The 26,734-nt window shown below is 39.0% G+C and overlaps 2 protein-coding genes across 6 annotated transcripts in view; one reads left to right on the top strand and one right to left on the bottom strand.

The window, feature by feature from the left end:
- Window positions 1-923: 923 nt before the first annotated feature.
- On the top strand, window positions 924-5,635 carry LOC143036763 (selenoprotein F). Its single transcript, XM_076204474.1, has 5 exons — window positions 924-1,054; window positions 1,403-1,524; window positions 4,176-4,294; window positions 4,966-5,014; window positions 5,434-5,635. Exons 1-3 carry the CDS (start codon window positions 1,010-1,012, stop codon window positions 4,264-4,266), a joined length of 258 nt encoding a protein of 85 aa, XP_076060589.1. The 5' UTR covers window positions 924-1,009; the 3' UTR covers window positions 4,267-4,294; window positions 4,966-5,014; window positions 5,434-5,635.
- A 297-nt stretch (window positions 5,636-5,932) lies between these two features.
- LOC143036762 (tRNA (32-2'-O)-methyltransferase regulator THADA-like) overlaps window positions 5,933-26,734 on the bottom strand; it is a 34,340-nt gene continuing 13,538 nt past the window's right edge. For 4 of the 5 annotated variants that reach the window (XM_076204471.1, XM_076204469.1, XM_076204470.1 and 1 more), the window contains exons 6-15: window positions 24,316-24,500; window positions 23,480-23,652; window positions 22,204-23,365; window positions 21,948-22,079; window positions 20,152-20,302; window positions 17,297-17,484; window positions 16,998-17,210; window positions 16,179-16,340; window positions 14,525-14,685; window positions 5,933-9,558 (exon numbers count right to left, since the gene is read on the bottom strand). In XM_076204471.1, the coding sequence (XP_076060586.1) occupies window positions 7,635-9,558; window positions 14,525-14,685; window positions 16,179-16,340; window positions 16,998-17,210; window positions 17,297-17,484; window positions 20,152-20,302; window positions 21,948-22,079; window positions 22,204-23,365; window positions 23,480-23,652; window positions 24,316-24,500 (4,451 nt within the window). In that variant the 3' untranslated portion in view covers window positions 5,933-7,634. The remainder of the gene's footprint in view (window positions 9,559-14,524; window positions 14,686-16,178; window positions 16,341-16,997; window positions 17,211-17,296; window positions 17,485-20,151; window positions 20,303-21,947; window positions 22,080-22,203; window positions 23,366-23,479; window positions 23,653-24,315; window positions 24,501-26,734) is intronic. The other variant, XM_076204473.1, reaches the window with a different exon arrangement.

The raw sequence follows: 26,734 nt of genomic DNA, 5'->3' as shown, positions 1-26,734 counted from the left end.
TAATATTTGTCAGAATATAACTAATTGCGTGGAGCTGTGCGAGCGAAGGCGACGTCATTTTCGAACGACGGACCAGCTTCAACTGACAGCTATAACCCCACTTTGAACATCCAGGTGACGTTCACGGGCCCGCTGCGCCAACTCCCTCGAAATTCGGTCGGAAGTGGTTAGACCTTATATTCTTAGATCTTGGCAGGTACGGGCCCATTCCCTGACGCCTTTGTTGATACCAGACCAGACGAGCGTTGCCCGAATTCCAGGATCACTGCGGTTGTGGAACATTGAGAAGACATCCTTGCGATGGCAGGCCAGGATGAATGGTCGGGGTTTGCCTGCAGATACGTCTCACCACGCTGTTGCAGGGAGGATGTGTTGTCCAGGCTGAGGCGATGGAGTTCTTTGTCGACAGCCTGGGATGCTGCGGTGAGTGCGTAGTCGATGATCCTGGGAAAACACAGCTACATGCAGCCCAATTCAAAGGAGTGCAATCCTGTAAACATTCCCTTTTGGCCACATAAAATACAAGACTTTGAATTATATACATTTTAGCTCTCTTTCTACTATAAATGTTTACTTTTTCACTATTGTGACAATTTAAAGGCATCACCAACTTGAATATCAAACTATAATTACACCTACTCATCAGTTGTATAGATATTTTGTCTGCATTACCTACTTTTTTAAGTATTGAACTTGGAAAAGGACATTTTTTTTCTTATATTCTGTAAAAGGAAAATGGATACCAACAGGGTGAATAAAAGAAGATACTATAACACTCATATCTAAACTGTAATAATTTTTATATATCTAATAATGATCCCAGCCTTGAAACGGTGACAAGATTTGTAAATTACCATATCCGATTTTGGTCGTTCACACTAGCATGCCAAATATGATACGACAATATCGTTATTTACCTTAGACTCTTCAAACATCCTCATTGTGTTGTGCACAAAGATCTGACTGGAGCGGGAGAGCCAATCAGAATTATCGTCGTGGTGTGAAAACCATGGCGGATCCGCCTGGTATTGTGTTATATGTGTTAGGGGTATTGGTGAGTATTATATCTGTTTAACTTATTGAGAACCTATGCTGGGTTCCCAAATATAACATTTTAGATTTTAATTTGAGAAATTGTAGAAGAATATTAGTGATTGTGCTTGCCGGGTCATGTCAACAGTGTCGTTCCTTTTGTTTCCTTAATTTGATATCATTGTTTCCTCTACTTTCAATAGCCCGGGTTGTACGGCAACAATAATTGTTATAATTTTGAACTTAATGTCATTTTATGGGTTAACAAGCGTTCAATGAAGTCTGCAAATGTGTTGGGCAAAGCTGTAACATTTTGTGTGGCAGAAGTGAGAGAAGTCTATTTTTGACGTAATTTATTTTCTATTTGCAGATTGCTCTAGTCGAGAGTTTAGAATTTTCTGCGGAAGAATGCTTTGCCAAAGGTCTTAATCAGGCAAATCTTATGTGTTCATCATGCGACACTTTAAAAGAATTTAATCTCGATATTTTAGAGTAAGTGAACATCTGATTTTAAGTTGGAAAAAGTGCTTACTTCTTGGTGTCAGAAAAAAAAAAAAAGTATGGCAGAGGTTAGATGTAATTCTGTAAAATGGATCTACACTTCTGTTTTTGATATTGTATTTAATTGGTTTATCCAAAATTAAAAAATTTCAAAAAGCCACTTAAAGCACCTTGGTTCTGGAGCAATATTATAATGTATGCTTAATTGATATAAAAAATATTCCTGGTTGCAAAAAAAAAGATAAATAAATAAAATAGATAAAAATAATGATAATAACAAAAATAAAATTAAAGTAATCCAGATATCCGAAAAAGAGCTTACACAATAACTTCATTTGAACCAATTAGAAAATCCTGCATTACATAGAATTTCACTGATATCCACTATATCCAAGCTGATGGAAAGATTAGCAGTTGAAAGAATTGTAACTAAACTACCCACTTTGGCATTATTAAGGTTGTGCACACCTTCCTGATATATTAATACAAAATTGAATATTAATTTGGTAAATTAAAATACATCAACGTAATGTGTTTTTCATGACAGAAGTCGATAGCAAAAAAATCTTGCTTAAAGCAAATACACTACAGAGCTGCGGCAAGAGTTTCCAGATGCCATGTTTGTGTTGTCTGTCCAATCCTGTCAATGTCAGTTTGATGATGGTAATAGTTACCTATTGCACACCTAAGCAATATATCAGTATATGTAATATCCTATATATATACCAAAGGCTTTCCCACCTTACAAGGGAGGTAGCCAAAAACAAAGGCATAAAAACCACTCCCACCCATTCCATCCCTATACACTCCACTCCCATCCACCCCTTTCCTTCCCTCTTGTATTGGCACCTCCTGGATGATGGGTCATCCCAGCATCTCACCCACTGCCCTGGGTCAGAAGCAGTGTTGCAAGACACAGCACATCCACAGCAAGGCTTCATTAAATCGGTGACCCTCCCCTTTCTGCCCCCTCATGCAGAAAAGGAGAAGATGGACTGCGTCAATTTATTTTTCACACATGCTCTCTCACCCCCCATCCCCCACCCACTCCCCCTCATGCATTACAGCATCATCCATATACAACCATTCTCCATTCACCCGTCTTCTGTCCTCTCCCGTCCTACCTCAACAGACATTACCTTCTTTCCCAATGCCCCCTTTTACCCCATCTATCCATCTCATCCTTGGTGGCCCCCTCACATTCACTCCTTCCACCTCTGCCTTCCACACCTCTTTTACTAACCTTTTGTCACTCATTCTTTCCACATGTCCAAACCATCCCAATACTCTTTCATCAACCCTATCCCCCAACTCCCTTTCCACCCCTGATGTCCTCCTCACCTCCTCGTTTGTAAATTAAAACTCATCTTGGCAGAAATCTTTAACTAGAATTGCTAAAAGTGAGCCAATCATCTCGTTCCCCATGCCACATGTCGTCGAGCCGTGTACTTGTCAATACAATCTGATATCAGTTCATGTGTTTCTTGAAAAAATTAAACACCTACACTCCACAGTCCGATCGGATGCCAAAACCAGCCATTAACATCCCTGATGATGACAACGATCCTGATGATTTGTAACATTACAAGTATTGCATTACAAAATGCAGGTTAGGTTAGAACAGAACAATTTTCGTAGCCGTTCACATCAATCAAAATAAACATGGCATCTGGAAGAATGCATTGTGGTTCTGTTTGGTAGTATATCGCTATTAGCTAGGTTTTTGGTTATTGATTTCCATGATGAAAAACCTATTTTGATGTACAGACGCTCCTCAACTACGTTTTAGTTACGTTCTGAACGGCCGAACGTAACGTGAAAATGAACGTATGTTGTTACTGTACTTTACAGTAATGTATGACCATTAATACTTTACTATACATCGTTTATTTCTATTACTTTATCTTATAAAACACCCCTAAATCATTAATTATAAACATAACATTTTAAAATAATAAGATTAATTTCTAATAAATTAAATTCAAGCAACATAAAGGGAGATGGAAGGGGCGGAGGGGGACGAGGAGAGGCACGTTCAGTCTGTCGTTTGTGCCATGTAAACAATGGGCGCAGCGTCATGGGTAAATATCGTTTGAAAGTCTCGTACTCAAAAATTCACTTTTTTTTTTTTTTTTTTTTTTTTACAATTTTTTTTTTACAGTCAGTTCAAACGTAAAATCGAAAAAACGTAAAACGAATGAATGTAAGTAGAGGAGCGTCTGTATTATAAATTTCTGTATTAATATTTAGATTTCTAAAGCTACATAGTTTAGGTGAACACTTTAAACTTATCCCCACTTCCTCAAATAAACATGTATTCAGTTAGGTTCACCCCAGCACACTGCTCATAAACCTTACCCTTACAAGTGCTAGAAGGGTTGAAAAAAGCTCCACCAGAAAGAACGGTTATAGTAGCTACGTAAATAAGGCACTTGATAAGTCTATCGGAAAAGATCATATACATTAATTTTCATACTAACCAAAAGAAATGGTAAGCTAACATCCTAACAGGTTGACAACGCAGAGTGTTTGCTCTATGCAGACTATGCGAGAGCTGTAAATTAGCATCTTGATTGATATGTGGATCCTTTTTCCACTTGAAAAATTAATTCATATTTTAATTTTTTTTTTAATATTTTCAGAGCAAGTTGCCGTGGATGCTGTCTTGATGATGATGAACTTAGTTCAGCACCCACAAAATATCCTCGTGCACAACTCGAGGTGTGTGGGTGACGACTGGGAGCATATCCGCAGGTTCAGGGTACGTCATATAAAAGTTTTACATCTCATATGCTTCCTTAGTCTTACAACCAATTCCTAGATGCTCATTTCTCTTCTACTACCATCTTCACTTCATCATTCCGCCACTCACTACCCTTCCTTCTGTTCCCTCCATCCCCTTGTTCCACATACCATCTTTGCAGACCTCTTCACTTCCTCCTTGAAACACACCCTCTCCTCTTCCACTCACACCTCTACTCTATCCTCCTTCATCATCTCCCGCACTTCTTTCAGATTCTCCTGATACTTCTGCTCCTTTTCCTCATTTACAATTTTTACTCCAAGCACCTCTCTACTTTCTGTCCTTTTCCTCTTTTTCCACCTATCCTCCACTCTCAACTTATCTACCAAAAGAAAAATAATAATCTGACATTACCCCAACTCTCTCTCCTAAGAACATTGATAGAAATGTGAAATATAACCCTTATATGGTGTCCTTTATCAATTTTCTTTTGGCAGATTCCAGTTTATTTTATTCAGGTTGGGGAACAACTTTATGCCATATGTATGTGTGTGTGTATATATATATATGCATGCATGCTGTTTTGGCTCACATAAAGCAATTTTATTTGGCCGAGGGAATGGCACTATAGTACAGGAATTACATGTTCTTAGAATACTGATACCCATTATTTTCTATGTATCCAACAGCATTCGTAAAGAGTGACCGACCTGCAGCGTTCCCAAACCTCACCATCAAGTAAGTAATTTAATTCAGTTTAGGTATCTAATTTTTAAATGGCATGTAATTCTGTCTATAGACAGTTCTTTAGGGAATGTCTGAGGCACCCCTATGGACCAGAGCCACAAATTATTTGTTAAAGGAAAATCTCTCCCCATAGGGGAATGACGAAATGATCTCTATACTAATGCTGTCCAGTCTTTCTGATTTGTGTATACCACCTTTATGCCATCAGAATTAAAACTTTAGCACTGAAGTGGCATAGAGGAGACTAGGACGGGTTTCAAATTACCCCGTTTATCCAAATACTCCTTAAATCTGAACACTGGTCCAGTGTGCATGTAAATTTTTTGTCCTCCACCCTGTTTTTTGTGTAACAATCATAGTATTCCATTATCTGTCTGCAGTAGTTAGTAATTTTTCTTTCTTTTCCTCAGGTATGTTCGTGGGGCTGATCCCATCATTAAATTGATGGATGAAGATGGTGATGTGATGGAGACATTGGCCATTGACAAGTGGAACACAGATTCTGTGGAAGAGTTTCTTAATACTTACTTAATTCTTTCCGATGACAATCTGGATAGATCTGAAAATGAAATTTAAAATTGGGCAACTAGTTGTCTTCCAAGTAAACAGTAATACTTCAAATTGTCTTTCTGCAAAAGGGTTATGTGTTTAATGTTTCTAGCTGTTTTGGGAGTGGGTACATTTTCACTAGTCAGTGAGGTATTATTGTCTGGGTGTGATGTAGACTTGTAAATACAATAGCAAAGTGAGAAGGCATGTAAGTGAGTGAAAAATTTATGAAGAAGTCTCCAGAAAGCTGTACAAGGTTGGGGACATTGGATGCAGTTTTCACTTTCATACATAGATTTTTTCAAATAATTGCTCATTGTTAAGAGAGAAAAATGACCAAGAATTGCTGATACTCTTATTTTTCTGTATCTTGGAGAATAATAAAATTTATAAAAAAAAGAAAAGAATTTTTTTTTGTATTCAATCAGATATGTTGGGAAAGTAATGAGATGCCATCATCACGTGGTTTAAGATGAAAGGAGAAGGATTCTCTACTGTGACTAGCCACACAAGGTACTGAGATGGGAGGTGGTTGGTAAAATCACTTGTAAAGTTGAAATTTCACACAGTTGAAAATATGAAATGTATGTATTGGTTAACACAACCTCTGGGGAAATGCATTTTTCTATCCATTTATCCAACTTCTTAATTTTGCTGTGATAGTCAAAATTATCAAATAGATATAATTCAGCAAGAACAATAATTACTACTATTACAAAATATATAGATATGCATTTAATACCATAATGCAGGGTGAGTAGCCATTCAGGAAAGGAAGAATCTACAGGGCTGAGGTTTGCATAAGGCTACTGTTGTGGGCAAGAACCACAACCCTTACCCAAAAGTACACTGTAACATTTTTTTTCAACATGGGTGATTCACAATTCTCTGGCAATCATCCCTCTTCTATTAGCCGACATAAAGAGCAACCCTGGACCCACCACAAATTACATCTGTCCAACTCCCACCTATTCCACTCCCCTCCACCACCTTCCTCCCTCTCATCTTAGCTCCTCATGAATGATGGGTCATCCCTATACCCTGCCCACTGTCCTGGGTCAGAAGCTATGTAGCAAGACATAGTACAACCACAGCAAGGCCTCTTCACTTAAACGATGACCTCCCCCACCTCTGTCCCCTCATGTGGAAAAAGAGAAGACAGTGAGAAATCCCTTCGGGCTGTGCCAAAATATTCACAAATAAGCACCTCCTACCCTAGCATCCCTTCCTTGCATAGCAGTATAATCTATAAACAACCACTCTCCCCTATTTCCTGCCTGCTTACCTCCTTGCTCATCAGACATTCCCCTCTCACTCAACACCCTTTTCACCCCATCCATCCATGGTTGTCCCCTCAAATTCACTCTATCTCTGCCTTCCACACCTCTTTTACTAATCTTTCTTCACTCATTCTTTCCATGTGTCTAAACCATCCCAATCTTTTCATCAGCCCCATCTGTCATCTCCTTTTCCACTCCTGCTCTCCTCATTTCTCATTCTATCCAACCTTGTAACCTCTACCAACTCCTTCACAACTATATATCATGGGGCTCTTCCCCCTTACTAGGGAGGGAGCCACTCAAAACATACACTAACCCCCACCCATTCCACTTCCTTGTTTCCTTCTTGACTTAGTTCCTCATGGATGGAGGGTCATCCCTGTATCCTGCCTACTGCCTGGGTCATGAGCAATACAGTACGACACAGGACACCCACAGCAGGGCGACTTCATTTACATGGCAGTGCTCCTTCCTTGTCCCTTCATGTGAAAAATAGAGTAGATGGGGAGAAATCCTTTCAGGCTGCATCTAAATATCCATACACAACTATTATCCACTCACACTTATCCTGTAGCTGCTCCTTCCTTGCTCAATAGACATTTTCCTTTTGCTCAAAGCCCCTTTCACCTCGTCCATCTCATTTTTTATTATCCCCTAAAGTTCACTCCATCCATCTTTGCTTTCACACTCTTTTTGTCCAAAAACCTTATCAACTGATTACAATATGTTAGGATAATAAATTAATACAACAATTATAAATATGTATTGCAATTCATAGTCCTCTACAACTTTTGGATGCAAAGTGGTGTAAAATATTCTTTTTCACTCCATTCAATACAGTCTACTGAAGTATCAATATCAAACATTTTAACAGATTTTTGCAGAAGCTTTGATATCACACTGAAGCAGCTCATTGATAATAAAATATTTCTAAACTTTTTTAAGTTTGAGTAAGCATGATTTTGGAGAACAGTTCTTACAGTCTCAGTAATGACCTTGTGCTCTTCACATCTACCCTGTAAAAACTGTGAAATTGCTTCATCTTTTTGATATATCTGAAAGTAATGCATAAAAGCACTTGAAATAACCTGGCTTAACTCCAAAGGTTCCATATACAAGTTAACAGCATGTGATTCAAACAGGATTTTTTTCACTTTTGTTGTGTTGCCTTCATATTGTATTTGAGGTCCAAGGGCTGAAATCCACAATGTTTGCATCATAACAATATCTTTCTTTTTAATGGCAATGTCAATAACATAATGAATAAATACATGAAGAGCAACATTTGGGTGTAAACTCTGAAAATAATATGGATTCGACTTGCAGGGTAATGTAAATATGGCTTTGCAAACCTCTTTGCGTACTTCAGGATCTTCATCAAGGAGGAGGTTTATGGTGCACTTGACAACAGTTGATTGCATATCTCCCACAAAAATTGCAAAGGAATTCTTCATAATAGGTGCAAGGGCTCTTTTCAATGCATGGGCTGCTGCTAACCTATAGTCTTCAGTACATGTATCTTGTGCATACTCTTGAAGGGATTGCGTCCATGCAATAAGGATTTCAGAACTATGACACAATTCTCTGCCTATATAACTTGATAATATAGTGAGACTTTGGACAGACACTTTAGCACCATAACTTCCTTTAAGAAACGAGAGAAAATTTAACATAGAAGATTCAGATGGATGATATATTGGACCAAATTTATCTAAGAGACTTATAAGTAAATCTAAAGCTGGTGTGGCATGCCATATTTTTCCTGCATATTCATCTACTGCATTCCAAATAAGTTCCTGTAGCTGTAGGGCCAATTCTTTTGTTATGCATTCAGTGACTGATCTTTTAAACTCCTCTAAGCAAGCTTCAGATAAATCCCGATTCAACGACAGGAGATCTTTATCAATATTTTGTAAATTTAAAGATCCTCTAATATATATTTGAAATGCTTTTTTGAAGTACTCTGCAGAGCCAGGGCTACTAACAGCTTCAATTTCAGGCCTTCTACCCAAGTATATTTGATTATGTACTACTAAAATGATCTTTAAGGCAAGGGTTTTATTTACATAACATTTATAATCTGAGGTTAAAAATGGTTCCATAGTTTCAGATATTTGTATGCCTGTTTCATTACTTATTATTTCATTTCTTTCAATCAGCAACCAAAGTGTTAGAAGATTTCCATGCACTGTATTTGCACTCCCATAGTTCTTGACAATGCTACTCAGTATTCTACCACAAAGGTCAACATCTCCAGCTCTAGGTGTGAAAGCCAAGACACTGTGTGCTGCTAAGCGTCGAATGGTATGAACTGGTGAACTAAGAAGGCAAGACAGGACCCTAAGATACTTATCAAAAATCTTATTTAGTCCTTCTGTCTGATGGAGCTCAGTGCCTGGTGACAAGCGACACAACAGGCTAAGAACTGGGACCAGGTGGAATGATGAGGTGCCTAAGGAAATGTCTGGCACTGATGTCTTGCCAAAATCTTTCATATGAATGAATTCTGATGATTCCAGCTTTTGTTGGCAGGTGGTATGAAAGGTGCCATTTTCAAGCACTTTGAGGAGAAAGTCTGTCAGTTTAGGATACCGACTCATGAATTCTGATGCAGTCAAACTGTTCAGAACAGATGTGTCATCCTTCACCTTCTTTTGCCCCACCATCCTGGACACAACAGCTCCATACAACTGCAAAGCAGCATTCCTGAAAAGATACAGCAAACATACTTTCAAAATCAGAGGAACATAAGTCATTCATGCCAACTATGAATAATGGTGAAATTTTCAAGTGATATAGGCATCCATCACTATATCATCAAATAATGTAAGATTGATTGATTAAATTATGTTAAATTTTCTGTATCCTGTACAAGGGTTAGCGCGTCGTTACATGTGGTGATGGTCGAGGGGATGGCATTCGAACCCCACCACTGGTGAAGTTGAACCAAGGGCATGGTTCATTAAATTCCAAGCTACAAAGTCCTCTGTAAAGGGGCACTGTCCTAGCCTCCCGATAGGGGGGAGTTTGTGACATTAAACCATATCAACATCCAGCCAATATTTTAGGGTTACAGAAGCATAAGCAAATGATACTTTTGCACTGCAGTTGTCTCTCCTTTATATTGTTCCCCTGAATCTGTCCCTTACCACATCTATGCCTTTTCTGGATCCCCCTGTGGTGTGGGAAAGAGAATTCCATTTCTGTGTTTCCCATGCATGTGAAGAAGGGAACTAGAGATGGAGTGATGGAACTAGGAAGCTTGCCACTTCTGTTTCTCTTGTGGAAGATCAAGGGATAAGAGGGTCTGAGAGGAGGTCTCCAACCAAGGTCATTATATGTATGTGGTTGTGGTATAGATGATAGTAATAGGGAAGAGAATGGAGGTTTGTTTGTGAGAAGGAAAATAGATGTGTTAGTGTTAAATGAAGCTATATTGATGTGGAGGGATGTATTTGAGTTTAGGAGTGGCTCTTATGGTAAGTGAATTAATAGGAAATTGTGTAGTGGAGTAGATTGAAGGGCCTTCAAAGATAATGTAGGCAAAAGTGAAACGGAGTTGGGAGGTGTGGGTTTTTGTGAGTGCATATAGTCCTGGTAGTGACAAAAGTGAACAGGAAAGGGATGTTTTTGGATTAACTTGGAGTATTTAGTCATGGGAGGAATAAGAATGTATTGGTACTGGGGGATTTCATTACTAGATTAGGAGACTGAGCTAATAGATGGAGCAGCAGGGAAGTTTCAGGTGCCAAGTAAGAATTACAGAGGAGAGATGATGTTTGAGATGTGTTAAGGGGATTGATGATACTAACACACTGTTGAAAAAGAGAGACAAGCATAAGTATACATGGAAAAAGATGGTGGAGTGGAGTGCATTCAGTTCTGGTAGTGAGGAAAAGGGAGCATTTTTAGAATGACTTACATGAGTGATTAGTTTTGGGAGGAATATAAGTAAAGTGGTGATGAGGATCTCAATACTAGATTAAGAGATGAGGCAATAGAGTACTAGGGAGGTTTGGGGTGCCAGGTAAGAATCATAGGAGAGATGATGTTTGAGAGGTGTTTAAAATGGGAGTTGCTGAGAGCAAACAGTGTTTAAGAAGAGAGCCAAGTATAAGCACACATGGGAAAGGGTGGTGGAAGGGAAGATGGTTGATAGTGGATTAATGGACTAAGTAGTGGTACCCAAAGGGAGGTCCAAAAGAGTCTAGGACATTCATGTTTTCAGGGGAGAGAGTGGAGGAAAGTCAGATTTTTTGTAGGAAGGGAAATTAAGAATGGAGAAAAGAACAGAGGAGAAAGAAAAAGGATAGAAAAGTGCTGAGAGCACACAAGTTGAATGAGAGGTATAAGGAGAAAGACTACCAGAAGTTGAGAGAAGCTTGGGAGGTGGTGAGGGGTAAAGGGGAAGAATGAGTAGAAGAATAATAGGTATATTTCTAGGAAGAAGCGACAAAATGCACAAAGAGGTGAAGGAAGTGGTTGAAGAGAGGAAGCAAGCACATGGGAATCGGTACAACTAGGGAGGAATGGCTCAGAAATAACAGAATGGAAGCATCACCCCAGAAATCAACAATAACACTGCTCACCCCAGACAACCATGGACAAAATATAATAAAATTAAATGGCTAAATCCTTCCTTTGAAAAAGAACCCAAAAATTCTGGTTCTAACATTTGATACTCATATGAAATTCAGCCCACATGTCAATGACCTACAGCAAAAATAACCAGGAAAACAAACCTATATAAAACCATCATTGGCACTGACTTTGGACAACAAAAAGAAACCCTTATAACCATCTATATACAGTTAAGAACCATCCTAGAATACACCTCCATGACATGGTTCCCAATAATGAATAAACTGAACACAAACCATTTACAAACACTGTAGCATGGCGCACTGAGAGTCTGTACAGGTTGCACCAAACCCACCCCTCTAGGTCACCTGCATACAGAAACCCAAATCATACCAACAGAACATCAAATAAAAATGACAGGAATACAATTCTATGTCATTACCCTGAGCAACACCCATCCTTTGCACATCTCACAAGTACCACCAACAGAATGATAATAATAATGTATATATATTTTTTTTATGGTTTAACATCACAAAATCCCCCCCCCTATCGGAAGTTTAGGCTGGTGCCCCTCACTGAGGGCTTTGTAGCATGGAATTTAATGAACCATGCCCTTGGTTTAACTTTGCTGAAAGGAGGATTCAAACCACCATCCCCTCGACCTTTGCTGCAAGTAACGGCACCCTAACCTGCCCAGCCTCTTCCCTTTACCTATCGGTGTTTTCTAATGAGAGGTTAGATAAAGTACCTGACTGCGATCCGATTTTCAGAGGGGATGAAGAAAATAGCCTAACTAATATCAGCATTAGTAAAGAAGAAGTTATCAAGCAGATTGACAGACTTAAAGCTACAAAATCTCCGGGTCCGGACGAAATTTTTCCAAGAATGCTTAAAGAGTGTAAATTTGAAATCTGCGACCAGTTAACTGAAATATTCAATAAATCGGTAGACACTGGTTCTGTTCCAACTGCTTGGAGGCAGGCAAATGTTGTTCCTGTTTTTAAGAAGGGAGATAGATCGACCATATGCAACTACAGGCCAATCAGTTTGACATCGGTTATAGGAAAAATGCTTGAATCAATAATAGTAAATAGACTCAGAGAACACATTGAAGGGCATAATTTAATTCGTGACTCACAGCATGGTTTCTCCAAAGGTAAGTCATGCGTGACTAATCTTCTATCCTTTTACACTAAGGTATATAAGGCGTCAGACAACAATGAAAATTACGATGTTATTTACCTTGACTTTAGCAAAGTGTTCGACAAAGTGCCACACCAGAGACTACTAAATAAATTAAAAGCCCATGGCATAGGAGGAAAAGTGTTAGAATGGATTAGAGCTTGGATTAGTAACAGAAAACAGCGGGTCACCATAAATGGAATAAAATCTAGGTGGGGCAATGTTACTAGCGGGGTCCCCCAGGGCTCGGTTTTGGGTCCCTTATTGTTCATTATGTATATAAACGACTTAGACGATGGGTTAAATAGTGATGTTAGTAAGTTTGCGGACGACACTAAAATAGGACGCCTAATTAGGTCAGGAGAAGACGCCCAGATTCTACAGGATGATCTTAATAAACTGTTAACATGGTCGGTGAAATGGCAAATGAACTTCAATATCTCTAAGTGTAGTGTGTTAAACGTAGGGCTACACAACCCCGAAAATAGATACAACTTAGATGACACGTTTTTAGAAAAATCTGAGTGCGAGAGGGACTTGGGAGTTCTGGTGAGTCCGGACCTTAAAACCAGGAAGCAGTGCATTAGCGCCAGAAATAAAGCAAACAGACATTAGATTTCATTGCTAGGACGGTAATGAATAGAAGTGCAGAGGTAATTATTAAACTCTATCTAGCGATAGTTAGACCCATCCTTGACTATGCGGTACAGTTTTGGTCTCCGTCCTACAGAATGGACATAAATTCACTAGAATCAGTACAGAGAAGAATGACCAAAATGATACAAGGACTCGGAAATTTGCCTTACGAAGAGAGGCTTAGGCACCTAAACTTACACTCTCTGGAAAGACGCAGAGTGCGGGGTGATCTAATAGAAGTGTTCAAGTGGATCAAAGGCTATAACAAGGGTGATGCAAACAAGGTCATCATAATAAAACAACAGGGCAGGACTCGCAGTAATGGGTATAAACTGGACAAATTTAGATTTAAGAAGGAAATAGGCAAGAATTGGTTTACAAATAGGGTGGTCGATGAATGGAATAAACTTAGTAACCACGTAGTAAGCGCTGAAACTATCAGTTGTTTTAAAAAACGATTAGACAACTTTATGGATGGGGACGACAGGTGGTGATGGATACGGAGCTGCCTAGTGTAGGCCTTATAGTCTTTTGCAGTCTCCTTTATTTCTTATGTTCTTATGTTCTTTATAAGGGAGGTAGCCAGTCAAGGCATACACCCATTCCCACCCATTCCATTCTCATCCACCACCCTTTGTTTCCCTCTCATCTTAACTCCTCGTGGATGAAGAGTCATGCCTGTTTCCTGCCCACTGCCCTGGTGGGTCAGAAGCAATGCAAAAAGACACAGCACATCCAATGCAGGGCTGCTTCATTCACAAAGAAACCCTCCTTCCCCATCCTCACATAAGAAAAATAGAGAAGACAGGGTGAAATACCTTTGTGCTGCATCAAAATAGCATCCATAAAATAAAAAAAACATTCTCCAATCACACCTATCCCCTGCCTTCTTTCCCTGATCAACAAACCTTCCCCTCTTGCTCAAACCCCATTTGCCTCATCCATCCATCTCATTATAACTAAATCCAAACTGGATCCATCCCATTATACCCCATCCAATTGGATGTGGCAACAGTGCGTGCAAAAAATATACAGGAATTTAAAAATAAACTCGATCCGGAAAGATACAAAGATGGGTCACTACAAGCACAGCTCCCTTTCCATATAATACAACTAGGTAAATACATATATATATATATATATATATATGTATGTATGTACAGTATATACGCTATAAAGCCCTCTATGAGGGGCACCATCCTAGCCTCCCGATAGGGGGGAGTGTGTGATGTTAAACCATATCATACATGTATATAATCTTTTTACCTACCTAAGAGACCATGACTGTGAAGAGAAGGACATAACACAAGTTATGGTAATGGTTGAGAGATGTGGAACCATTTGATGAGACAAGGAGGCATCAAGTACCAGGTCATGAAGAACATGCAGAGCTAAACTTGAAGCAGAATCCACAGTCTCCTGTTTCTCAGTCTGTAAAAGAACAAGAAGGGAATATTTAGCTTTGTTTAAACATGTTTAATCTTTAAGTCATTCAGACGTAAAAAAAATTATGTTCCAACAGAAATGTCCATCTAGATTAGCTGTAGATGAAGCTATTTACAATGATTGCACTCACTAAGCCAAATAAAATCACTTGACATGAGCCAGAGGAAGATTTTGGTTTCTGAGTGTAAATGTTCAACTGAGGTAGTTTTAGTGCATCCCATTATCATTCTTAAACGCACAAACACCAAACAAAAGAGAAATGAAAATATCACAATTCCCCAAATCTATATTATTGATTTCCAAATATCATATTCTGATCTGAATTCATGTATTGTTTCAGCTTGAGCTACATCACCTCACAATACATCCACACAAAAACATATTCACACGCAGATCACTAACCAACCTCTCTAAGGCAGACAACCAAACTCAATACTCCACCAACACCCACCCCAGACATCAGCCCCACAGAAAAATCCCTCTCAAGAGAAGTAAGAACCAGATAAGCACACTTGCACTCAGGACAGCCTCTGGCATTAAAACAGTATCAACACAGAACAGGCCTGGCCACAGAATCAAACTGCCCTGGATGCAACCACCATACTGAAGATACATAAAAACTCATTCTTCAGTGCTCCACACTAACAAACCCTATGCAACAACATAATTTTTTTTCCCCTAAGTGACATATGGCAAACCCAGTGATACTAATGTGGAGGGCTGAATGCACATGTTAGTGATATTGAAAGACTAGTAAAAGAGGTATGGAAGGCAGATGTGGACGGAGTGAACATGAGGGGATGTCCTAGGATGAGGTGGATGGATGGGGTGAAGGGGGCTTTGGGGAAGAGGGGAATGTCTGTTGAGGAAGGACGGGAGAGGACAGAGGACAGGGGTGAATGGAGAATGGTTGTATATGGATGATGTTGTGATGCATGAGGTGGAATGGGCAGGGGGATGGGGGGTGAGGTAGTATGTGTGAGCAAATTTTGACGCAGCCCGAAGGGATTTCTCCCCGTCTTCGCCTTTATGCATGGGGGGACAGAGAGCGGGGGTCGCCGATTTAATGAAGCGGCCTTGCTGTGGATGTGCTGTGTCTTGCGACACTGCTTCTGACCCAGGGCAGTGGACAGGGTGCAGGGATGGCCCATCATCCAGGGGGTGCTAGGATGGGAGGGAGGATGGAGGGGTGTGGAGTGTATTTAGGGATGGAATGGGTGGGAGTGATTTTGTGCCTTTTCCTTTTTGGCTACCTCCCTTGTAAGGGGGAAAGAGCCTTGGTATATGTATGTCTGTATGTATGTATGTCTTCTTTGTATCTGGATTGTGATTATTTCTCCTGTGGTGCCTGTTTCTTTATTTACTTATCTATCTATTTCTTTGTCATGTTTATGCTTTATGTTTAAGCTACACAGCCAATATATATTGCCCCTAGAATTACACTATTTTTTACTCTAGAAGCTACAGTTATGCCATACCTCTGTATTTGTGATGTGTAAAAGTTCCTGTATGGTGCTTGATACAAAAGATGCCCTTGGAGCAGCACTACATGCTGCCTGCAAAGCCATGGAGAGTCCGGCACCCCGACGAGTGACTGAGCGTAATGAGGCCTCCCGCACCTCACTGACTAAATCACGTACCTGCCAATGTCATTTAGAAATACTGAATATTCTAAAAGAACAAGAACAAGAAGCAGAGGAAGAAAAAGAAGAAGCAGAAGAAAAAGTAGCAACAGCAGCAGAAGAAGAAGAAGAAGAAGAAGAAGAAGAAACTGTCTAATTTGTTAGGAATCTCTTGACTTTAGAACAATTAAGATTTTCTTACCAATAATAATAATATTTGTTTTCTCAATTCAATGAATGAAAAATTACATCCCAAAGAAGTCAGCAACAATCCTTAGACACTCCTCTGGGAAAAAATGTTAAAATGCTTTCTGGGTTTCAGAGGTGGAAAGGGAAAGGAGCAGTTACCAGTTGTTAGCTCTTTTTATGTAAAAAAGTGGAGAAGAAACAGCCTAAGTTAAAAGAAAGAGAATTTGAGCCGAGTCCAAAGACTGAGAGCCAGTTCCTTGGGGCTGGACCTCCAGATGGAAGCAAGAGTATTGGTGGGATATGAATACGAGCAACAGAGATGATTCTCTTCAGTATATCTCATTCAACCCACACATGGTCTCTTACCACAATATACTCGTACAAGACCTACAGTATAATCTAATTCCATAATACAGATCCTTCATAAAATATTCTCCAATATAACTCTTGATTAATCAAATGACACATGAATATACTTTGACTTACCTGTCTTTCCAAAATGACCATACCAGGGGGTAACTGGCAGATTATGCTACCAACTTGTTTGTACATCAATTTTGCTGCCTCCATGGCTCCTTTGTGCCTTGTGCCTAACAGGACCTTCACCAATACATTTCGCATCAGGCTATCAACTTCTTCACACTTCATAATGGGCCCAAACCACTTTGTTACAAGAGCACAGCTTACAATACAGCAGGCCTGAACCATAAAAAAATACTTGTAATAAATATCAATGTCACTATATATCAGAACAATATCTCACATATAACAAAAGGCATGATTACCTTCAAGGTCTGCCAACAACAGGCCAGAACAAACTGATGGTTGCGTGAGGTGAAGTTTCCTTCTACTTCTTCACAACAGAACTCATCAAAAACTACTGTTTCACATTCTGTTTCAGCATCTTCACTGGTACATTCCCTCACAATGCCAGCAACTGCATTTTCCATTTCCTCAAAAGAAGGTGCAGAAACTAAAATGGAATAAAAACAAAAATAATAATATTTACTGCCTTAAATTCTAGTGCCTGGATATCCAGAGCTCACAGTGGGTTGCAATGGTCCTCAGGCACCTTCTATAGGTTTCTATGGGAAGAAAAATTGGACTGTTGTTTGTGTTGCATAAATGTGGGACTGTTTCTGTCACCAGTTTATAGTGGTAGGAGGGAAATAGTTGCCAGCAGTTGACTCTCCTTACATGGAAAGATAGAGGAAATACAGTGAAAACTGGTAGAGATTTTAGGCCTGATCTGGAGACCACCACAGATACTGACAGGTATTGAAAATGGGCAGCAGGGACACCATTATCTCTGATGTCTGTCCTGCAGGACCACCACCTGCAGGTACCCATTAATGATACCTCAAAACAATGTACACTTCAACTCGAGTATTTTGATTACTAAGCAATAACAAAATGCATAAATTTATTACCACTTTATTTCTGCATTCATATGAAAATCTCGTAATAGCTACTCAGCGTTATCCTGTAAGGGTATATTAACTGTGTAAGTTTGATGCAGTCAATACATCACAGATATTAGTGAAATCCTGACAGACCAATCATACAATATCTTCTTATGACTGGAGACTAATTTCCTTTCAAAGAATAGTGCTGAGCTATCTCTCCTTTTTACTACACTCCTTAAATCTCACCTTTACCTCATCTAACTCAACATCCTTGGAACAATATTATCCCCAAGGACATAAGTGCAGTGCCCTCCCCCCTCACTTAATGAAATTAATTTGTTCTCCTTAGCAATCTATGAGACAACCCTCTTCTCTAAGCCAGCACACCCTGCATACACTGTACTGACAGTAAAGCATCCACAATCAGTCATGGTGTTGAGGTGTTTTATTGGTAATATTGGTCATGGTGGCCTCTACTTCCTTCCTAAGGTTCAAATAATGAACGCTGATCATTGTCAGCGTCCTCAATGATCACTTACAACACTCATATGCAATGTACATCTCTGCCACTCTTACGCATGGCTCTGCACCATGCCACAAGTAAAAGGAAGTGACATAGTGTCTTGCTGACCACAATATTAGCATTCTGGATTGGCCCTCTAACTCACCTCACCTAGATCCCTTTGAGAATTGTTGGCAAATCATGAAAAAGAAGCTTGCTGAGTCCAAGTCAGCCTCACTTAAAAACATCATGGATGAAATCAAACTTCTATGGGTGAAAGACATGTCTCTGGATTACTTCATCAAACTTGCCAACAGTATACCTAAACATCTCAGCATGATGATTAAATACAAGAGGAACACATCCCACGATTCTTTTATCTTATTGGGTAGAGGGAGAACTGCAAAATAACTTGGTACACTCTTTCCATGCTAATAACTCAAGTAGGTCTACCATCGACAAAAGCAATGCCCTTTTTGCAACTATGTCATTCTTCTGGAAAATATGCCAAAAGGTCTGAAAATTCTTGGAATGGGATTATTTCATAGAAGTGCCACAGAATTTTATTTTCCACAACAATGGATACCAAAGAATACACCAAAACCACCCCAATAAAACATAATTCTATCTACATACCTAGAGCTTTTTCCCCCTTACAAGGGAGGTAGCTAAAAAACAAAATCTAACATATAAAATATCATACAAAAATGATATATACATAGTTCTATGCAAGAACCCTCAACCTAACTCACCCATCTTATCACAACACACAAGTACAAAATATATAAGAGCATATTAATCAAACATCTATAACAACCTACCACCTGCATCATGGAAAACATCCATACAAAAATCAAAGATATAGATTAAATTGGAACCGTATATGAATTTGAGCCTAGGTATGTTGGAAAGTTAGAGAATAGGCGACAGGGACCCAACGAGCGTTGCTCCTTTCCTGTATGCTACAATTAGGTAAATACATTCACAATCAAATCCAACCGCCAAAGTTTCTACTTCATCAAACCCCCTCCAGATATTAACCTCACAGAAAAATCCCTCCTAAGAGAAGGAAGAACCACAATAGCATAACTAAGATCAAGTTATCATCCAACACTAACAACATCAACAAAGAACAGGCCTGACCATAGAAACAAATTACCACAGATGCAAGTTCACACAAAAGACACAGAAGATCTAATCTTATCTTACCCTACCCTACCCATACCCAGACAACACACTGTTCTTCTTTGAATGACATATGGGCCAATCCTATGGTCGTTACTAGCTACCTGGGAGCTGTGAGTCTCCTGCAAGCTCTTGAAGCTCAGGTAATGGAAAGACTGATATTTCATTGCTTATAACCAGTGCTTCTATACTTGGGGACAATATTGTGCCAAAGAAAGGAGGGATAGTAGCAGTCAAAAGTACTCAGCATTCATCTTTGAGTGGGAATTAATCACCAATCCCAAAAGAAGCTATGGGGCCTATTATGTTAGTTGTGTTTTCCTTAAGTTGATCCATATATATATATATATATATATATATATATATATATATATATATATATATATATATATATATATATATATATATATATATATATATATATATATATATATATATATATATATATATATATATAAGGGTTAACTATATTTAAGTAAAACCACATTTGCTGTGTTTATCCACAGCTAGTTCCTATTTTTCAAATGAATCAAAACTGTACTTTTACCTGAGCTACTTGAGGTATCAAGTCCAAGCTTGCACAATATAAACTCAATCATGAGAGTTAGCATCTTAACAACTTTCTGTACAATTTCATTGATTTCGTCTGCACAGCTCTTCTCCAGGGATACATTTTCACACAAGCATCTTCCAAGTGCCTGCAAATAAAATCCACAAGTCTACAATCTCACAAGAGTTCATCATTGACTTTTTTTTTTTCTTGAGGTACCATTGCTCCAACCTCCTTCAGAAAGGGGTAGGCTACTCTAAAGTGCATACCTACAAAACACTCATCCATCCACCCCTCCTACCTCAGCACTTTGGTGTAAAGGGTTGCCCTGCCCCTCCCACAGTGCAGCAAGACATGGCTCCATTAAAAGATACAACAGATGAAGCTGATTTACTCCCAGAGGGAGGGAAGAGGGTGGAGGGGAGTGGAGTGTGATATGGATTGAATGGGTGGGAGTGGTTTTTATGCCTTTGTTTTTTGGCTACCTCCCTTATAAGGGGGAAAAAGCCTTTGGTATATGTATGTACTTCATTCACAGCTCTTTTTACTTCATCCATCCATCTCATTCTAGGTCTCTTTGGCTCACTTACCTCTGCTTTTCACACACTCTTAAATAGTTCTTCCCACTCATTCTTCCCGTGTGCCCAAATAACCTCCACAATTTCTAATCTTTCCTATCAGACAACTTTCTTCTAACATCCTTCCTCTGCCTCACCTCCAAATTCCTCACTCTATATATTCTTGAAAAACTTATCATACTTCACAGACACCTCATTTTCAATGCATTCAGTATATTCCTTTCTGTCTGTCTTAGCTTCCAAGTCTACTCTGTACAGTATGGGCACAAGTTCCTTCATATAAAATTGTTTGGGTAAATCAACTTTGGCTATTAGCCCCTACTGTGGAAGTCTTGAGGTACAAAGATGACCCTTCATCCACAAGGTGCTGAGATGGGAGGGGTATTAAATAGGTTTTTACGCATGCATATGAAGTGTGTGCTTGCTCTGATTCCATCACCCCCTTAAAAAGAGGAGAGAGAGAGAGAGCTTATGGTACATATGCTAGTGAAAGAGTATTAGGATAGTTCAGACACATGGAAAGAACAAGTGAAGAAAGATTAGTAAAAGAGGTATGGAAGGCAGATGTGGAAGGAGTGAACATGAGGGGAAGACCTAGGATGAGATGGATGGATGGGGTGAAGGGGGCTTTGAGCAAGAGAGGAATGTCTGTTGAACAAGGAAGGGAGAAGGCAGGAGATTACAAAGGATTACAAAGGCAGAGCATGCTGACAGGAGACCTTTTGATCCATATCTAGGTCAGATGCAAAAAAAAAAATACTGGTGAGTGGAGAATGGCTGTGTATAGATGACACTTTGATACAAGGAAGTGAGGGGAATGGGGAGTGGTTGTGTGTGGGTGATGTTTTGACACAGCCTGGAGGGATTTTTTCCCCATCATTTTATGCAGAAGGAGACAGAGAGGGGAAGTTGCCGATTAAGTGAAGTGGCCTTGCTGTGGATATACTGTGTCTTGCTGCACTGCTACTGACCTAGGGTAGGGGACAGGAGCCAGGGATGGCCCCTCATCCATGAGGAGCTACGAGGAGAGGGAAGCAAGGGTGGTGGATGGGAGTGAAATGGTATATAGACAGATATATGTACATATATACACACACAAGTAACACTTATCAAACAGACAAACTTAGTCATATACCACTAATTATATACAGAACTTAATACCATCTTTCTGCTTAATCACTGCTCTTCCAGGACTTCAATCCAATCAATAATTACCAGTAAAGTTCCATGTATGGGCTGCATCCTTGCTGCATTAAGAAAATTCATTTTGGCTGTTTCAAATTGTTCCATTACACGATTGTACAAAAAAATTGAGCATCTAACTGAAGCTGCACTTTGACAACCATCCTGAAAAAAGAAAATAAATGAATAAATAAATACATGTGTGATTCTAAGAAATATGTATTTCTGAAATGACCAAAAATCCTGTTCAATTGATCAACTTTACTGTATCATTTGTCAATATACTAACCTCAACTAATAAACTAAATGCAATTCCAGTGTTTTCCATTATATTGGTCACTACTTGAATAATGGCTGACCCACTTTCTGCTTCACTTGCTTTTGGGCTATCGCATAATCCAAGTCCTGTCTGAAGCCAGTGATTCAAACTCCGATTATTTACTATAGCCTGTGTGGCTTCATCAGGAGCCAGATTTCCAGACAGAGGGGTGACAATAAGTTTTATAATTTCTTCTGCTTCTTCCCTGATATCATTCATTTCATCCTGACAGCAATGAAGAAGCATGTCCAAAGTATATGGAAGTGTGAAGTCTCTTACTGGTTGCACAGACTGAGAGACAAACCAGAACAATCTGTCTGGTTCTTCAGTTTTAAACTGTTTGGCAACAATTGCACTTCTGCAGCTGATGAACTTCCTTACACCAAAATATCTGCTAATACCAAAATTTCCTGACTTCTTATCAGGTGTCAGAAATGCAGTTAGGGTTTCTCGATACAACTGAAGCGAAAGAACCCTTCTCTGATAATTGCTAACTGTCTTCAAGTTGTTGTGGAAGAACCATATAAACCAAATGATGAGAGAGCTATTAATATCAAGGATAGAAGACACTTGACCATCATTGTGAGTTGTGGGTTTTCCCTTTAGCTCTACAGCACAGGCATCTCTCATCCTTGCTACTGCAGCTTTGTAATTCTTGACAATAACTTGTCGAAAGGGTGAAGAATCTATATTCATGTTCCATTTAAAGAATTCTTTTAGAAGACTAGCTTCTTCCTGGCATAGGGGCTGTGAGGCTTTAGGTGTTTGGCAAACTACTGCCAGAGCATCTCCACGCACAGATTCATCTTCATGGTACAAAGCTTCCCTTATGATTTCATAAAACCTTGTGTTATCTGTATCATGCTGACTTTTCATGTCCATCATTTCTGAGTTATCATCTAAGTGAATTTTAGAAGTGACATTATTCTGCAGCAACTTCTCTTTATCATATTCTGACCTGTCACCAAATAGATCCAAGCATCCTTGCATTCTGGCAACCTTTATGAGAGAAGCAAAGGCTTCCACTCTTTTTTCTCCTGAATTGCAGTGACTTAGAAGTTTATAAAGTAGATTTGGAAATTTCTTCAGTGTTACTGGGAGCCACAAGGACTTCAGATGAATTTTCTTCATCCTTGTTATAAAGAAAAAATGTAATTATTAACTCTTATTTACCTTGCCTACATTCAGGTGATCACTTATCAATAATCAGTTATCATAATTAAGACTAAACGCTGTTTCATCTTACCCATTCTCTCCATGTAGTGTTTCAAGAAACACAGGCATAAAGTGTTCTTCCCAATCTTCAACACAAATCTGGCTCAGCAACTGTTTATAAACATTAGCCCCCACTGGCGCAAGATGATTGACACTTAGTGAAACTGCTAAACAACTTGGGAAGTCTGGATATTTTCTCATAACCTAGTAAAACAACAAAACATAACCATTAGCTAACCTGTTGGAAAAAAAAGTAATCAAGTAGTAAACTTACACTTTTTTCACTCCCACTCTCTGTTTCACCTTATTTCTTATTTCATTCTTCCTCACAGCCCCCACTGCTTCTCCTACATTTCATCTCAAACACATTTATCCTCTTCTTCCTCCCTTGAATTCCAAGTCTCTGCTCCATACAGTGTCATGGGCACAATCACCCCTTTGAAAAGTCTTCTTTTTGTGTTCATCCCCAGACATCTGTTTCTCATGACACTTCATTTCCCCCTCAAGAAACTTATTTGTTTTCCTTACTCTAATTTACCTACACCCTTACTCCTCCATTCCCTAAAGGGTTACCACTATGAACCTGGCATTAGTTAAGATTCATAAACTGAATCCAACCAAGTGTCTCTTCATAAGAGCAAATCTATACAGTATAATCACATAGCTTTCCAATACATAAACATGTTTTGAGAAGGAAAATTACCTCTCTGTAACTTCTCTAGTGAAAAAATTGGGTGTTCTAGATGAAAAATTGCTTTCCAATAAAGAAATATGTTTTGAGAAGGAAAATTACATTTTTGTTACTTCTCTAATGAAAATATTGAGTGTTCATGACTTATAGAAATAGTTACGAATGAAAAATAGTACCTTATCACAGTTAATATACTTGAGAATGAGATGAAGTGGCAGGTATGTGCTTTTACTGCTCCAAGTAGCAGACTCCACAAGAGCAGATAATAGGCTTTCACAAATTTCTTCTGCTTTTCCAGTCAACACATCTTCATGGATCAGAATCAGTTCCTCCATACTGTCACGGACAATATCACTCACACCTGAATGGATAATAATTAATTATGCACAATTCTTCCTCTTAATTAATACATAATTCACAGTCACACTCCAGAAGCAATCTAAACTCCAACTCAGTAGTATATCTTAACCTCTTTGCTACAATATGGATGCCATAGAGATGTACAAAATGTCAGCCAAATTAGAAAAAAAAAAAACCTACTTGGCCAACCTTCTTATATGGGGGAAAAGGCCTTTTGGTATGTGTATGTATGTATTAGTAACCAGAGTAAATAGAAACATGCTATCTAGTATGAATGAGGACAAATCTATGAAGATGATTATGATAATTTCAAAATAGTACATTTACAAGTTGCTTCTAACACAGGGTAGTGAATGGGATACAGGGATGACTCAGCATCCATGGGGAGATAGGATGAGAGAGGGGAAAGGGTGGTGGATGGGAGTGTAATGGGTGGAATCAGGTACCTGCCTTTGACTTGATTACTTCCCTTATAAGGGAAGAAAAAAGCTCTTGGTATAAACATAGATAGATTGACATTTACAAGTTTTGTTTTAAATGGCACCACAAACTTTGGGGGGTTATGAGAACCCCTCTTCTGAAAGGGATTAATATAAATGCATCAAGTTCTCTTGGTGAAGTATACAAGGGTGATTGTGATGATTTTGGTACATTTGAGGATTTTATTTTAGCTAATGCTACACGTACATACTAAAGAAACAAACCCACTTCACAAACATTAATACCCAATTTACACCCCTCCCATCTAAGTCCCTCATAGATGACGGGTGATCCCTGCCCTCCCACCACAATTCTTAGGTCAAAGGCAATGCAATGAGGCACAGTACTCACACAGCAGGGTCTGACATCTGAAGCTGCTTTATCTGTATTACAACCACTCCTCGTTTAACGACGACAATTGGGACCAGTGCGCCATCGTTAACCGAATTGGTCGTTAAGCGAAAGTGTATACATATATGTACATGTACTGTATGTACAATGTCCAGCAATACATGTATCTTTATTTTCGTGTATTTTTCCTCTTTTATACAGTACATTAAAGCTTTATTTACTGTTTATTTATGGTGGTTAGGTTCCTAAAATTACCGTATATGACCAAATCCGCGTATGCTGACATTCCATATTGAATACCGGGGTATTTTTTTAGTTTCGACCATGGGCGCAATATAGCGATAGAAAATTAATTATCAATTTTGTAAATTAAAATGTATCAACGTAATATGCAATTTTGTGGGCAGAAATGAAAGTAAAAAATACCTTGCTACAAGAAAATATGCTAATGAACGAAGTCGGTAGCATAGGCTCGGGACGCCATCTTGTCGTCTGCCAACGTCTCTCACGACGACGACAACGAGGACGAGCCGGATGACATTTAATTTGCAGGTAATGATTTATTAAACACAGGTTAGGTTAGTTTAGGTTAGACGAATTAATTTATCATCCTTTCATTTCTTCGACATCGGCATCTATCATAACAAACATGGTGTACCATTCGTCCAACATGACTTCGTTACTTACGAAATCTGTTTTAGCATTTTTTTTCATTTCCGCTCACAAAATTGCATATTACGTTGATACATTATAATTTACAAAATTAATAATTAATTTTCTATTGCTATATTGCGCCCATGGTCGAAACTAAAAATTTACCACTACCGGTATACACTGTACCCTAGGTAGTTTTTGCAGCTTGCAGGATGGTAATGTAGACCTAAGCTTCAGAACACTTTACCTCACAGCTAATATCCACCGTACAAGTTCATTTATAACATCATACAAATTTGCCTCAGCCAACTTAATTATTGTACACAACGTCGTAACTTCGGGAGATTTACGTTAAACGACGTCATAAAGCCCGTCGTTACTCCGAGTTGTCGTTAACCGAGTAGGTCGTTAAAACGAGGAGTACCTGTACTTCATTATATCATGATCCCAACCCACTCATCAACTCAAAATAATTTAGATAGCAGACAAGACGATACTTTTATCTCATGTCAAGCTTTCATCCATTAATAATCTCCTTCCGCTCATTATTAACTTTGTACTCTCACCTCCTCCAAAGACATTCCTCATGCATCCAAAGGCCCTTTAACCCCATCCATGCATCTCATTCTAGGTCTCCTCTCAAGTTCAGTCCATCTGGGTCTGCTGTCCGCATTCTTTTTCCTAGTCTTTCTTCACTCATTCTTTTCCTCAAACCACCTAAGCACTTTGATCTACCTTATCCACCAGCTC

Source organism: Oratosquilla oratoria, chromosome 21 (genome assembly GCF_046742065.1).
Source record: "Oratosquilla oratoria isolate Oo_2021 chromosome 21, ASM4674206v1, whole genome shotgun sequence".
Classification (NCBI taxonomy): Eukaryota; Metazoa; Arthropoda; class Malacostraca; order Stomatopoda; family Squillidae; genus Oratosquilla; species Oratosquilla oratoria.
Note: the sequence above shows the minus strand (reverse complement) of the source record. Positions and strands in the feature narration are given on the sequence as shown.

Coding starts and splice junctions, on each gene's coding strand:
- LOC143036763 (XM_076204474.1), top strand. CDS start 1,010: ATGGCGGATCCGCCTGGTATTGTGTTATATGTGTTAGGGGTATTG. Junction 1,055..1,402: donor TATATGTGTTAGGGGTATTG/GTGAGTATTATA, acceptor TTCTATTTGCAG/ATTGCTCTAGTCGAGAGTTT. Junction 1,525..4,175: donor TTTAATCTCGATATTTTAGA/GTAAGTGAACAT, acceptor TAATATTTTCAG/AGCAAGTTGCCGTGGATGCT.